Source organism: Bactrocera dorsalis, chromosome 3 (genome assembly GCF_023373825.1).
Source record: "Bactrocera dorsalis isolate Fly_Bdor chromosome 3, ASM2337382v1, whole genome shotgun sequence".
Taxonomy (NCBI): domain Eukaryota; kingdom Metazoa; phylum Arthropoda; class Insecta; order Diptera; family Tephritidae; genus Bactrocera; species Bactrocera dorsalis.
The window spans coordinates 73,370,265-73,386,325 of NC_064305.1; the positions used below are offsets into that span (position 1 = coordinate 73,370,265).

The following is a 16,061-nucleotide window of genomic DNA, read 5'->3' on the forward strand; positions in this document are numbered from 1 at the left end:
AATAAATTGCGTCCAAACCGTGTCGATAAGTGTTAAAGAAATCGTAATTTAAAATCATATCTCATCAATGAGGTAGAAAGGGATCCCAATAGCTCTTACAAATGGCGCTTTAAAAATGAGCGATAATCGAAAAAACAAGATACCCTGAAGGCAATTAAGACCGTCCGAGCCGAGACTTATAACATGTGTTTGACATATTTGCTTGTATCCGCTTAAAATTAGTCATATTTTGAAGAAGAAAATGAAGAAATTTTTAAATTATTTTGGCTAAAAATGAGTTCATTTTGAAGATGAGAATTTATATTAAATTATTTTGGCTTAATATTGTATTAAAATACGCATGTATGTATTTATGTAATTTTTTATCAGTCTGGGTGATTTTTGATCAGCTGGTATTAATCAGGTGGATGCGAGTTACCCGTTATGCATAAAAATAAATTCTTTGCTCAAATTTATTCAATATAAGTATATAAGTTGCTTAAACTTTATTGATAATTGCTCCAGAATCTTTGTCACATTTAAATAAGCTTAGACAAATTAACTAAATAATTGTTTCCAATTTACACGTATGAGTTCTTAGCTCAACAAAATTACTTCCGTTAGCTAGTTAATTCTCTAAGCCACAAAATCAATAAGAAATCATATGCACATATTTAGTTATAACTGTATAGATATGTAAAGATGAATCCTTACCTTGCTTATTAATCATTAAACGGTATCTGGCTGGAAGACAAGCTATAACATAACGGTACATACGGTATATTGTGCCCAAATCGGCTCAAATTTGTTTTTTAGCCTAATTTCTTATGCATAATTTCACAGAATATAAATTAAATGCCAGAGAAATTATTAATTCATAAATTGTATCATATCAACTTATTAATGGAAACGGACACATATACATATGTAATGTAGGTATGTCAACATGTATTAAAATGCAGGTATGAATATAACCACACGTATGTGGAAGAATGCATAAAGGTTGGTTAGTTGAATACAATACGGGTTGATACATTGTACACACGTAAATAAAGGTATTTATATTTAAATATTTACTACTGTAGGCAAAAAATGAAAAGATTAATTTAAATTTCGTACGAAAACCCATTTGTCGAAATATTCTTTTTCTAGGTTGATATGACTCTCAGTGAAACCTGTGCCAACTGCAACATCAAAATAGTCAATAGTATTTTGTTAAACGCTTGTCTTGTACATAAAGTTCATTCGGCGTAACGATGAGTGAAATTATTCAACAAAGAAGTTGAATCAATGCTTACGGGTCGGAAACTAATTGTAGCAAAGGTGAGTCGAAGCGGAAAAAACTACTTCAAAGCAATGTTGACAGTTTTGTTCGGCCAACTGTCAAGAAGGAATACTACTTGAGTGTTATGCATCGTAGATGATCCTGTAAGGAGTTCTGCTGCCAACGCGGGCGCAATTTTTTTTCGAGGAGTCACCGGATATGGCATCACAATCGTCGAGCTTTAAACATTTCAGAATTTCTTTCTTAGCAGTGTATGTTTGTAACAAAATTCTCATAAAATATTTAATTTTTTATATGAGAAGAAAAATTTTGAAAAAAAGACCCTTAAAATTATTAATTTAGTCTTCATCCTGTGTCATCCCCTCAAAGTAATCCCCTTTGGCCACAATTGGCCTATAATTCCGGCCTCTTTTTACGAATAGCGTTGGCACGAAGGAAAAAAATTAAAATTGGAATTAATAGATATTTTTGCAAAAAAAAAATTAAATTGTTATCGAAAAATATGATTTTGAAATGAAATGACTTGATATGAAAATCGATTCCAAATATTTAAATTTAATTTAAAAACAAAAATTTATGTATAATTATATGTGATTTTTTCTCCGCGTACCTGCAAACAAACAGACGGATAAAAGTTAGAGGGAATATTTTTTTATAAGAACTCTCTAGCTCTTTAGCTTCAGTATCCAAGATTACAGTAATTTTTTTTAGCAGAAGTAGCTATTATTAAGGTGGGAATGTGATCATTCGCAGAGCGGCAAAACTAGCATTCAGTTCGCTCATTTTGCGCTGAAAGTTTGAAAAAAAAAAGTGTCGGCACTGACCACTTACTATCAATAGCTTTATTATACTTTATTACCAGACTCGTCTGGGTAGCCTAAATCAAATCTAATCAGATTGAGACCTTGTATGACTCAGTAAGCGATGATTATCAAGCGATACTTGTGTGACAGCGAGGTCTGTCTAGTCAAAGACGTCTATTGAATTACTTGGCCTAAGGAAGGTTTATCTCACGCAACTTTCGGGCTTATAACTGGATAACTGTCATATAAGTACTTCCTAAGTGAGGCTAAAGAATTTGTAATACTGTAGTAATAATCTGATTATCTGACAAGCGTATCGGCAATACAACTAACCACTTCAAGTATACCAAATTTTTCCAAAAATTGCTGTTTAGTTTTTGTTATATCATTGCCAAGCATTCACTCTCCTAATACAGCAAGCGAGCTGATAGCGAGATATCGTAACAATTGCAAGAGAAAGTGGAATTCCTGATGTCTTAATCTATGGTCTTCTTAATAATATGAAACGATGATAACAACAAATATAAAATAGTTAATAAAGGTATTAAAAATCGTACAACAGCAACTTCAAACCGATTTGAATTGACCCATTCAAAGTCTACTCCGAATCCTTTATAACGTGTCATTTTTTAATGCTGTCATGGCAGCACTCAAGTTTAGACAAGAAATTGTATATTAAAAAAAAAATAAAATATTTATACAATAGTTGAAAACAAATGTTATGTGCTTGAAAAACAGCTGTTTCGATCTAAATAAAAAGGCTTCGAAATAAATGAATTCATTCGGTTAGCTAAATTGAAGACACATTAATTTCATTCGGTTGTTGGAACGTGCCTGATTGTTTTCAAGTGAGGTTTTGTTTAATTTTAGAAATTTTTTTTTCAAAAGATTAATAATTTTGTTTCTTAAAAATGTAGATATTTTGATTTGATTAAATCTAGTTTTCGAGTGAAAAAATTTTAGATTTCTGTTATTCGAAATTTTATTTTTTTTTAATTTGATTTCTTTTATTAGAAAACTGAATTTTATCACTATCAAATCAACTTACATATTTAGTTTATTAAAAAAAGCTTAAAACAATTTCGCAAAATAGCAGTGTTTAAACCATTAAGTCTAATGTACTTTGCACGATACCATGGCGTATGAGCAACCTGTGTGACTGTCGCTTAACTGCGGGAAGAACATCTTTAAAAGTCACAGAAAGTTTTCGTTATCATTTGTTTAGCAAGAAATATATCTATACAAATATACACACTCGCACATACTTCGAAAACTTCCGAACATACTAACACTTATATACCGGTATATCTAGATGTATAAGTATGTATGTATATTTACCGCTACAAGCATGCACTTTTCAATAAACACCTGCAAACTGTACACATACATGCATATGCAGCCTCAAGAAATTCCTACATGTTGCGCACACTTTCTCACAAAATAGTGGCGCTTGTTGTTCTGCGCTATGCTCGCCTACTTTCTTGACTATGCCGAAAAGTGGAAAAAGACGCGAAGCCGAAAATAAAGACAAACATTGTTATCACAACGGCGCAGCAGGCAAAAACCAAGTAAGTACAAATAAATGTGAGCACAACAACAATAACATTAAACAAACAACAAAAAATAGTAATAATAGCACAATAACGGGTCTAACAACAAAGGAAGCGACAAACACTTCCGGAATGTGGCAACTCAGCTACAACTACAACGATAATACAAGTGTTGCCAGCATATAAAATATTTGGAGAAATATAGACACATTGCGAGAGTGAATGTAGGCAAATAGCATAATATAAATGACAATGACAATATGTAATAAATGTTATAGGAAAATTTGACTGAAAGGGAGCAATAACGATGGCAAATAAAAAGAAAATCAATAAAGATATTATAGAGAAAATAATAAAGTATTCGCATATCCAATAAATGAGCAACAGCTATCTGATCGGTATCTCCAAATTTTGTGCAACAATTCCCAAGTGACACCGTTTGTTCAGCGATGAGGTTCATATCTGGCTCAATGGGTATATAGGCAAGCAAAATGGCTGCATTTGGGACGAAGAACAACCTGAAGAGATACAAGTGCTGCCACTTCATCCAGAAAATATATATAACGGTTTGTGGTCGAATGAAATCATCGATCCATATTTCTTCAAAAATAATGCCAGTTATCGCGCCATTTAATGCCTCAAATTGAAGCTCGTAATCTCGGCGACATTTGGTTTCAGCAAGACGGCTCGACTACCAACACATCAAATCAATCAATGGATTTATTGAGAGAACACTTCTACTGACCAGCAAGATCGTGTGATGTTACACAATTAGACCTTTTCCTGAAGGGATATGTAAGGTCTAAAGTTTATACGGATAATACCGCTTCGATTCAGGCACTAGAGGAAAAAATCACATTCATTCTCATTCCCTAGCCACGGTCAACACTTGAAAGAGATAATCTTCAAAAATAAGTGGAAAATAATGTTCTTTGGAATGAGCATTCCCAATTGAATTTGAAGTTTCAGTGTCTTATCTTCAAAAAAAATAGAGAACCTACAAATAGATCACCCTTTTTTATTTGCCTTCTATATTTCCCTATATATTGACAATTTTGATGTTATGATGTGGAATGGTCGAAAAGAGAGGAGCATAGGCGCTGGACCCGGTGCGGCCGCATTTAGGCTCATTATGCCCGTGATTATACATACTCAGAACGTTTTGACATATGAGCTGTTTGTTGTTTACAGTAACTAAAAATATTCCTCGAGACTAAAAATGTAAATCACGAACAATTTCCTGCGATTTTTACAACTTTTGATGAGTATTAACTTAGCAGCAGTAAATCGACGAAATTTTTGCCAATTAAACTCAATTGAGAACCAGTGTTTATCGATGACAAGTGAACTCAATTGAGGACGTACAACACTCCAAGATGAATTTCATGAAGGTCATCCAAAATAAGTTGTTATTTCGGAAATTATTGATGCTGTGCGCAAATTGATATTGAAAGTTCGTCATCTAACTTATCGTGAGCTTAAGACAACTGCAAGTATTAGTGGGACCTGAATATACTCAATATTGCATGAGTATTTGACTTACAATGGATCACACGCAATTGGTTAAACGCTCAAAAAACACTCTTGTCGACTGGTTGAGGGAAATGTTCAAAAAATATTTATGAAAGTGATGCCTCAAAACACGTCTGTGACGACGTGACAGGTGAGAAATCGTGAATTTATACGTATAAGCCCGAAAGTCGGCTGTATGAGATGAGTGGAACCCAACAAAAGATGTTCGCGCACGAAGCACTTCTAGGCAAAGGGTTGTGTGTTGTTTGGAAAAACTGAACATGTCGAAACCATACCGCTGGAACAGTACAGAGTGGTAAATTCTGAGTGACACACAACTATTTATTTGTGAGTTTGTCCTTCAATAAATCTTGAAAACCAACCGCTACATATCGACCGAAAGAACTGCATTTTTGAGCACTCAATATATTGATGTAATAAATAATTTTTCGTGGAGTCTTGTCTTGGCAACGAATGATTTTTTTTTATAAAGAAATAAATAGTTTTCTAAACCCTACTCCCAGTCTGAATCCACTGCACTTTTTTGCTTCATTTTCGTTTCACTTCTCTTGAAATTAGCTTAGTTATGCTATGCTATTTTTAATGTGCCTATTAATTTTTTTATAATTATATATACTCCGATCTAGGTTGATACTTAATTTAACATCGCACGCATTAATTAAAAAGGTATAAACGTATATTAGCATAACAGATCAATTTTAAATGGTTACGAAGAAAAAGTTGAATTGAAATGAAGTTATGTCGTTTCATTTTCAGTTGTAATAATATTTTCACTGGCAGTAGTTCTCCGTATTCTTCCAGCTTATTAAAAAGTGCGATCATGGGTAGACAGGATATTTGCTTTCTAGTTTTTATCGGTATGCTCCAAGTACTCGCATTAGCAAGAACAGACATTGAAGGATGGGAAATGGACTCTGGAGAATTGTATTCAAATGGTAACGGAAAATATGAGTGATTTGAATATTTCAACTCAAAAAATTTCAATTAACAGTTGAAGGCGCTTATTCGGTGCGTTTCGGCAAGACGGAGTACACAGTTTGGCACAGACAGCCGGTAGGTAAAATTCCTTACAATTACTTGAGAACGGTATAATTAAGGAGTCGAAGGAACTTAAAAATCTAATTATAATTATTTTATCTACAAAGCTGAGCTGGCAAAGGGCCTATGAGTTTTGTGAGCGCTATAACAGCAGTCTGGTGGTTTTGAATGAACGTGAGAAAATTGTCAAATTGCAATTGTTTTTAGTGAAGAACAGTACGTTTCTAATATTTTTCCATAATTAATTTTAATAAGTACGACTCATTAACGCCTTTTTTGTTTAGATTTCGTGCAAGCGCGTGTCAACGACGAGGAGCCGGGCTTCATTTACTGGATTGGTGGCAACGATTTGGAAGAGCTCAATAAGTGGATGTGGATACCGATCAATAAACCATTTACATACACACATTGGCTGGTTGGTGAACCGACACGATCTTCTAGTCAACGTTGTGTGGAGATGGGTGACAAAGCGCTCGGCCGTTGGAGCAATAGTCCTTGCTCCTTCAAGCGTTACTTTATCTGCGAACGTAGCTTTAAGTCTGTGCGACAAAGGACTGAATTGTAATACTGAAAAGCATATTTGTCATATTTATGGAGACGCATACTCATCAGGGTATGGAATGCAGAAATGGTTATTAGAACTACATATATTAATAATTGAAGTATCGAAATAAATGCAATACTTTGCAAAAGAGCAATAGACAGAAGCATTCGGAAGTGACCTGTTAATCACTATTGCAAAACATAAAGTGAAGAAAAGAAAACATATATGTAAATTATCAAATTTATTGTTTAAAATAATCGTTTACTGGGTGAGATATCCATTGGTCTATTTAAGTTTTAACTGACTTTCGACGGACTAAAAGCTTTAAGAGCTAAAGGCTTCACTTAAGTTGGCTAAATAGTAAACTACACCATAGGTATCACTAGGAATTCTGAACTAAAATACTAGAACTAAATAGTAGTAAATACTAAAGAATTTTAAAATAAAGACAGACCAAATATTTTCAAACACCAACAACAAACCAGTTGGCTTATGTCTCTGGTGATTGGGTTTTCCCTTCCCTTTCATAGCCTGAAAAGCGTTTATTGATTTTGCCACGAAGTTTGGCAGCAATATGCTGCAGTGATCCGATATCTCAAAAAACTGGGGGACTAACTAGTCCGCGTATATATCGATAGGCGGACTTGCCTAAATCGATCCAACTCGTAATTTAGATCATTTATGTAACAGTTTTTCATTAGAAACGCTACAAAAGTAGGCCGATAGGGACAGCAAACGACGCCAAAATTTTCCGCGATTTTTCGAAATTTCACTTCAGCAACGTTTGCCGTTTCATTATGGAAAGATATAAGATCCAACAATGAGTCGAAACTATTAAAATTTACTACCGAATTTCGGAGTCAGTGGCCTTAACCATAAGAGCACTACGTCCCATTTATGGTCGTCTTAATCGTCTAGTCAGATCAACAATCGACGTCTAGTGTTCTTGTGACAATGAGTACCCGCAGTGTCGAGAATATTGCTGCCGCTAGCGTATCAATTGCGGAATATCCAAATCAGTTTCTCACACGCCGTTCTCTGAAGTCGTTGTGGCAAATTTTGCGAAAATATTTTCACTTAAATCCTTACAGGATCAAATTGACTTTATACAATATGTGAGTTATCTCAATAAAGTATAAAGAGCGTGTTTTTGTAATAACGGTGCATTTTTGTACTTAAAGTGAATAAAATCGGCTGAAAACTTACCCTAGACCCCATATACAGGCAAGTCTTATGTACCTGAAGGTACTTCCCTAGCTTTAAACCTCGCAAGTTGCGAACTTAGCCCTTCCTTACTTGCTATAATTATATATACACCAATTCGTGGTGATGCATTATAATTTAATTTCGCACGCATTAGTTAAAAAATTATATAAGTATCACCTTAAAGAAAAAATTACAATTAACATGAATTAAACAACAAAATTCACAGTTGTAAAAATATTTTTACTGAAAGAGGTTTGCTGCATTCTTGCGAGATATTAAAAAGTGCGATGATGGGAAGACAGTGCTATATATGCTTTCTGGTTTTGTTCCGTATGCTCGAAGTACTCGCTCAGGAAGAAATAATATGTAATGGCAAATATGGCTTAATAAAATATTTCGACTTAAATAATTTTAATTAACAGATGAGAGAAATTTGTGGAAGCGTATTGGCAATACCGAGTACGCAGTTTTGAACGAACTGGTAGGTGAAATTCTATAATAATCACTTGGATTTGGTATAAGTAAGTAAGAAACTTAGAAAACTTAAACTTGTTTATGCTTCTTTCGTAGATGAATTGGCAAAGCGCCTATCATTTTTGTGAGTTGTATAATGGCCGTCTGGTCGTTTTGAATAACCCTGAGAAAATTAGGAATTTGCAACGTGAGTGCCTCATATCGTATTATAATTAATAACTGATTTCCAATCACACTTTTTTAGATTTACAGACAATCTATGGTCGACAAGAATATTTGAAAAACATTTACTGGATTGGTGGCAACAATTTGGCAGATTTCTCTAAATGGAAATGGATACCAATTAATAAACCATTTTTTTACACACACTGGCATGTTGGTGAACCAAGGCAAGTTTTCAGTCATCGTTGTGTTGCGACGAGTAACAGGACGCTTGGCTTTTGGATCAATACTCCTTGTGCTGACAAGCATTATTTTATCTGCGAAAGAGATATCTCGTATTCCGAGTAATTAGTTTACAAATAATGATGTAAAAATTTTCAGAGTGCAAATTACTTACTAGCGGTGAGTAGAATACATACACACTCACTGTCTTTTAATGGGCGGTTGAATTTTCCCCTGGAACTATCGGAAAGGATTTTGTGTTCATAACTCGACTATATAAAGACTTCAGCACTACTTAATAGTTACTCAAAAAAATTGAAAATTTTAGGCTGCGGTGCCAGATCTTTCATTCCTTAAGTATATTTCTAACAAATTTTTTTATTTTATGCCAATTGCGGTCTCCTTTTTGCCATATTTTTACCCCGCTCTTTTAACATTTCTCTTCAGTATGATTTGTCATTTCATCATTGAAAGATATACGATCCAACAATGAGTCGAAATTATTGAAATTCACTGCCGACATTCGGAGTCAGAGTCATTAACTTTAAGAGCAAGTTTTTCATTAAGAGCTCTACACAAGTATTTTTAAATAAAACAAAAACGGTTCTGAATATCGATGAAATTCTTTGCTCCTGTGAAAGTACCTTGGTACATCCCGAAAAAGTTACGGTTTGTTGCGGTTTATGAGCCGGCGGCGTTATTGAGTCGTACTTCTTCAATGATGATCAAGATCGGCACGTTATTATTGAGTGGGAATTGCTACCGCTCAATAGTAACCGAATATTTTTGGCTCAAATTGGATGACATGGACCTGGACTAGGCTCTTAACCACGGTGGGGGTTCACCACGGGGAGTCTCAGAACTCATAATTTTTTTTTGTACAAAGGAACCCTCATACCAAGTTTCATTGAGATATCTCAATTTTTACTAAAGTTGCAGCCTGCACGGATGTACGGACCGATATAAGGCTTTCCATTCATCTCGGCCTCTTGATCATTAACATATGTATATGCAAGTATATACCCCCTATATCTAACTCGCCTAGTGTTAGGTGACACAAACAGCTGTTAGGTGAGCAAAACTATTATGGTCTTTAGTAACATATTGGAAGAGTATAAAGAGTACAAGGAAGTTGGCTTAAGAGAGACGCTGGAATACCTCCTCTGCTTATGTTCAGCAATATCTAGAGCACAGCTTAGAGCTGTGCAGTTCAAGGGTTTGGATGCAAAAAGCGCTATCGTCTTGCACGACTTAAGCTTTAGCTCGTATTTTTAAACCTCTATCTGGTATTACAAAGAATCTGAAGGTCTATATTTGGCGTGACAGCCAGACAGTGTAATCTAACTTAGCCTAATGAGGTATCCTACTTTATTTATATTCATGTTACTAGCGCAAACTCTGGATCCTGCGGACAAAAAGTGTATAACTATATATTTTAGATACCCGATTTATGTAGGAAAAATTATATTTTCCATTTGATTACAAAATGGCAGAAAATCGTGCGAGTTAAAATTATGGAGAGTTTAGAATATGCAAGTAGTTACTAATATGGTATCACTATTGAGCATATTATGATATACCGTTAGCTATGCAGATAAATTTACATTTTATTAGATATGAACACTCAAATCGCATTAGCGTCACTTTGCTTCACATTCAATTTCCATATTATGCTATTATTGGCGCACACTTGACTTACGCGCCATCGATTTATGCAATGACTTGAGTAAGTAATAAGTAAGCTTAGAAGCAAGAGTGCATGGATAGTGAGAGAGAGTGGGAGAGAGAGAGAGAGAGAGCGATAAAGTAAGATAGGGAAAGCAAGCGCAACAGAACGCTGTAAGAGAGTTGTCAACTCAAATTTGCTAAAAATAAATTTTCATTAGGAACATAAAGCCAAACTGTGAAAGTTGCCGCACAAACTAACGGTGCTATACCAACACATAAGTAGAGAGTTACACCTCCAAACAAGCCGAAGCGAACGACCCAACGACCCACTTCGATTGCATACATCACATCAACCTGCAGCAGGCGAATCGAACAACAACTTAAGACGCTTAAGTAGGTGGTAATACCTAACAGTGTTGGTTGACATATTTTAGTATATAACCACGCATCAAACCGACCCGAGTGCAACACGAAACCACCAAGCAGCCGACACCAGACAAACGTGTGCCACATTGCGGTCAACAGCGTGGAATAGCGGCAGCTGAAGCCATAGCGCCAACATAGCATGCTGACGTCGATATAATTCTTCCCAGGCGCATATTGTTGCCACATTGCAGCTAACGGAAGATAGCAGTCGCCTTGCAGTCACACAAGATGCTGCTCCTTTAGCAAGTGCATATACAATGGAGCACTCGATATTGTATTTATCAAAATGCAACTAGAAACAAGCCAAGGTGCGGCAAGTACTGATTTCGTCAGCCACATCAGAGTCAAGCAGCCAACCCAGCCAGCCAGTCAGCCGTGCTGCAGCACTTTGCGGCGCCAACAGCATTTGTGGCATCAATATGTTAACGTTTCCTGTCGTGAATATGTTACAATTTGTGACTTCCTACATTTACGCTGGCTATTGTTGTTGCGCAAGTGTTCACACTTAAGCGCTTATGGCCGCAAATTCTCTATGTGCCGCACGCTTTTATGCTTCCGCTCCCAAATCCATTTAGTTTTCTTTTCAACACACACACACTCTTTTCGCCTACTTGCATTTTCCGCTTACGCTTTTGCCATCTTTGATAAATTCCATCAGGCAGCGCCGCTGCCACCTCCCTTCTCCACCATACCATTCAGGACCGTTGTAATCAAATGAAGTTAAAATTTTATTGAATAAAATTTGTAAAATGAAACCTTTATGCCAACTCATGTTGTGCTCGTTACCCCTTTGTGCCGGAATTGACCCTTTTTTGCATTATCATCGCACAGTTTTCGTGCGCTGCCTTTTCAAACCGATTGAGTTGGTTGGTTGCTGGCGCTGCCGTTATGGGCTGTCAGCTGTTGTTAGTGTAGTCTTTGTTGCTAGTGCCTTAACTGCCAACGGTGTTAAGCAGCAAAGTGATGGATGACAGTATAATGCATGGAGACATTTAATACTCGGTCTCATGCTTGTGTGTGTGCGTTAAATATTGAAGGCTGTGTCTATGAATTTAAAATAATATTTATATGGGTGGCCAGTTGTTGTTAAATATTTACTTAAACACATAGATCCATGATGGAATTAGGTGCTTAATATTCATATATGTTAAAGAAAATACACCAATACATAAATAAGTGGGTCATGTGATTCATGTACTCACTGAAAACTGAAAAGAGATACTTTTAGTGGTTTTAGGGTCCCCCTATCGCAAAATAAATGAGCCATTTTGAACAAAAACCACGCAATTTGAGTTTCAATGTGCTTCGTCGACATTAAATATATAAAAATATAAGTTCAGCGTGCCCTCTGTTGGCCAGAAGAACCTGGCTTTGATCCGTGTTCCAACCAATATCAAACTTAACCTTCCTAATAGACTAAGAAGGGATTTTTTGAATCCTATGTTGCCCAAAAACGAGAGAGAACGAAATGCAAAAGTACGAAGGCCTTACAAGCTGCCCGACAGGGGTTATGCTCGAAAATTCTACGAAAAGATGCGGCGACTAACACAAGGTTTCCAGACCGGAGCATATACTTGTAGAACCTCAAGAGGGGATCTAGTGATTGATGCCCAGAGCATACTGAAATTTTGGAGGGAACACTTCTCCAGCCTGATGAATAGCAGTGAAAGCACAACACCAGGAGATGATGAACCCGATCAGGCAATCGATGGCGATGAAGTTGGAATAGTAAATACCCGTCTGATGAACAGCAAAGCAGCGGGGGCCGTAAGCTGCCACCTGAGCTATTCAAATACGGCCTGCGAAGAACTAATAGGGAGGATGCATCACCTTATTTGTAGAATATAGTCGGACAAAAACATGCACGACAATTGGAATTTAAATGGAGACCCCACAATCTACGCCAACTACCGCGAGATTAACCTCCTCAACATCGCATATAAGATTCTATCGAGAACATTGTGTGAAAGATTACAGCCCACCATCAACAAACTTATTGAACCTTACCAGTCTGGCTTTAGACCTGGAAAATCAACAACCGACCAGATATTCACCATGTGCAAAGTCTTGGAAAAGACCAATGAAAAGAGGATCGACACAGAACACCTCGTCGACTGGATAAGGAAGCGAAGAAAATGGATCTGGTAGTGAACGAGGGCCAAACTAAATATCTTCTGTCATCAACCAAACAGTCATCGACCTCACGCATTGGCACCAACGTCACTTTTGACAGTGATAACTTCGAAGTCATAGATAATTTCGTCTATATTGGAACCAGTATTACAACAGAACAACAACAATGTCAGCCTCGAAATCCGACGCAGAATAACCAAACTCTGTTAGGCACTCATTAATCTTGTGCTGCCATATGGTGCAGAGGCATGAACTATTATAACATCTGATGAGTCGGGGCTATTATTCTGAATCTATTATACGAGTATAAAGAAATTTTTCCAGCAATGGATACAACTTGTCATAACAGTTCAAAATGCTGATAATGTCTTGTAGAATGTTTGAAAAAAATTACAAGTAATTCTCTAAATGACGCGTTGTTGAGGTGAACAAAGATGAGTTGATTTATGGAGGTAAATCGTGAATAGTCGTCCTAACTAGTTACCAACCAGTCATTATTTTCTAGCTATAGAACATTGAAACCTATATTGAAAACCATTTTTAATCCAAAACATTTTTAATGATTTTTAGAAGAGATTGTGTATGAATTTGGCAGATTTGGCTTTCTGAGTTGCAGGGATTGAAGCTAGAGTTTCTACTCAGGAAGCAAGCTTCCATATCCTCACCGGATAGTTTGAACGATAGCTATTAGCTATAATCGTCCGATCTGAAGAATTTTTTCGGAGATTATACATTACCTCAAATAATAATCTATGCAAAATTTCGAAGGAAGAAGAAACCTTGTCAAATAAAAATACTCGTAGTTTTTATACTACAAGTAGGACTTGAGTTTGATCGGTCAGTTTCTATGGCAGCTACAGTTGCTACAGTTGACCCTTATTAAGTTTCCGACGAATAAGCAGCTTCTTGGTGAGAAAAGGACGTGTGTTAAATTTCAGCTTCGGACCTAATAAACTGAAAAAATATTGGGTTGTCAAAAAAGTCTTGCGGTATTTTTATTGAATCAATTCGTGTGGCACCCATACATCGAGCTTCTGTGACTCCAAGCTACTTCAAATGGTTTATATATATATATGGTAAAATATACAGATGGAGAGTTGGACAAACTGACATATGTAGCTAAATTGTGTGCTTTTACCATTTTATGGTGGTGATAATTGTCCACCTGTGCTCGTTATTCGTCGAATTGTTGAAAATTTCTAGCGTACTATAATGTTCAATAAGACAAAGAATCCCTCGAAGTAATATTGCTGCCGTTCAGGCAAGTGTTGCTAAAGACCACATTTTGTCGATTCCAAGACGTTCTCAAGATTTGGGACTGTCTCAAACTACTAGCTGCGGATTTTCAGAAAAGATTTGGGCTCGCATTCGTATAAAATTATTCTCACTATGAAGTGAAGTCATTTGACTACCGTAAATGACGTGAACTTGCTGATTTTGCCTTGGAACCACTTGAAAACGATAGCGTTTCTTTCAAGAAACTTATCTGCTCCGTTGAGGCTCACTTTCATCTGAGTGATGCGGTAAATAAACAAAGCTGTCGATTCTGTCGATTCAACCATTATATTCACCTAAATTGACACTTTAAAGTGGTTTTTGGTCTGGTAGAATTCATCGGTCCGTACTTCTATCGAAATGAAGCTGAAGTGACACCGTCACTGTCAATGGAGAGCGGTATAAATCGATTATAACCAACATTTTATGGCCGCGATTGGAAAAAGTGTATTTTGGCAACATCTGGTTCCAAAACGACGGGGATACTTGTTATACTGTACGTGCAATAACCGAATTTTTGCGAGAAAAATTTGCAGATTCGATTATTTCTAGAAATTGTGACATCAAAAAAGTTGTGGCTTAATACCATTAGACTACGAGTACTTCTTGTGTGGTTACTTAAAGTCATTGGTCTTTTGCAATAAACGAGACTCTCTTCAAGCTTTGGAAGCCAATATTGAACGTGCTATTCCTGATAGACGACTTGAAATTTAGGTTCTCTTCAAAATCATCTGGAAGTAACATCAATTAAATTTCCCCTCTATTGGCAATCGATAATGGCTTCACCACATCTTTAAGCAACTAATTTCACCATTTTGTAATTAGCTGCATTTAAAACAATTTAGAAGTACACATGCATACACAAGCAAATTACTATGAATGTGTGTATTTAGTAAGCAACGGTTGTGAAATTTATTCGACTTGCTGACTAGAATATATGGCAATCGCTCATTTTGTGCAAATAAGTGCAAAGATTCATATATCACTTGAGTATACGCGTCTGTGTGCGTTCAAGTAACGGTATGTGTGCTTGTATGAATGCTTGTGTACTGTTGATGACATCAATTTACGTAAATTGTGATCCGAAAGTGCTGCCGGAAACGAGCATCTCATTCGACGCGTAATGGAGCGCAATGGCATTTGGCGAGGAGCAGTCACAACACACACACACACACACATGTGTCATACATATGTATGTGTGTATTGTATATGCATGGCTATTCTTTATACACTCAATTCCATTGAAGTGGTGCAGTGCATTTGAACACAAGTGGCTTTGCTGTTTTGTGTTGCCATGCCAATCCAATTGTCGGTTGAATGGCCACCTCAACGGTGGCTACAAATAATGAAGATGCCTTCATGGCTACCCTTTAGTAAATAGTACATAAGTAAGGTTGCTTTCGCTAGCTGCAGGAATTGCCTTTTGCCCTCAACATTAAGTAGCGCCGACAAAACAGCATAACGGTACTTGTAGCATACATATATACAGACATATATGTGGACCATGGTAGGTGTGTAAGCGTGTCGATATTGTAGGAAGTGATGTGGAAATAGAAAATGATGGAACTGTTGTTAACAACTAACCGTGTTGAAGTCGGTGATGTGGCGGTGGACATTGTGCGGTTGACAATTTGAATGTGATTGAGCACCTCTGTGGCAGCCACATAACGTTTACTTTTATATGCACCGCCATCGTTGTGTGTGTTGTTGCTGTTAGCGCTGTTCCTGCATTGTTGGTTGTTAGTTGTGGCCAATTGTTCTTT

General features: G+C 36.5%; 2 protein-coding genes across 2 annotated transcripts; both read left to right on the forward strand.

The window, feature by feature from the left end:
• The first annotated feature begins 5,902 nt into the window (after positions 1-5,902).
• LOC105223358 (hepatic lectin) lies at positions 5,903-6,898 on the forward strand. Its single transcript, XM_011201075.3, has 4 exons — positions 5,903-6,085; positions 6,142-6,203; positions 6,296-6,404; positions 6,473-6,898. Exons 1-4 carry the CDS (start codon positions 5,971-5,973, stop codon positions 6,751-6,753), a joined length of 567 nt encoding a protein of 188 aa, XP_011199377.2. The 5' UTR covers positions 5,903-5,970; the 3' UTR covers positions 6,754-6,898.
• A 1,254-nt stretch (positions 6,899-8,152) lies between these two features.
• On the forward strand, positions 8,153-8,992 carry LOC105223357 (snaclec convulxin subunit beta). Its single transcript, XM_011201074.2, has 4 exons — positions 8,153-8,304; positions 8,361-8,419; positions 8,509-8,599; positions 8,657-8,992. Exons 1-4 carry the CDS (start codon positions 8,226-8,228, stop codon positions 8,920-8,922), a joined length of 495 nt encoding a protein of 164 aa, XP_011199376.2. The 5' UTR covers positions 8,153-8,225; the 3' UTR covers positions 8,923-8,992.
• The last annotated feature ends 7,069 nt before the right edge of the window (positions 8,993-16,061 follow it).

What these genes read in the sequence shown, in the direction of transcription:
- LOC105223357 (XM_011201074.2), top strand. Translation starts at nt 8,226, where the DNA reads ATGATGGGAAGACAGTGCTATATATGCTTTCTGGTTTTGTTCCGTATG. An exon ending in CGCTCAGGAAGAAATAATAT is followed by an intron (nt 8,305 to 8,360) that starts GTAATGGCAAAT and finishes TTTAATTAACAG; the next exon opens with ATGAGAGAAATTTGTGGAAG. An exon ending in GAAAATTAGGAATTTGCAAC is followed by an intron (nt 8,600 to 8,656) that starts GTGAGTGCCTCA and finishes ACACTTTTTTAG; the next exon opens with ATTTACAGACAATCTATGGT.
- LOC105223358 (XM_011201075.3), top strand. Translation starts at nt 5,971, where the DNA reads ATGGGTAGACAGGATATTTGCTTTCTAGTTTTTATCGGTATGCTCCAA. An exon ending in TGGAGAATTGTATTCAAATG is followed by an intron (nt 6,086 to 6,141) that starts GTAACGGAAAAT and finishes TTCAATTAACAG; the next exon opens with TTGAAGGCGCTTATTCGGTG. An exon ending in ATTGTTTTTAGTGAAGAACA is followed by an intron (nt 6,405 to 6,472) that starts GTACGTTTCTAA and finishes TTTTTTGTTTAG; the next exon opens with ATTTCGTGCAAGCGCGTGTC.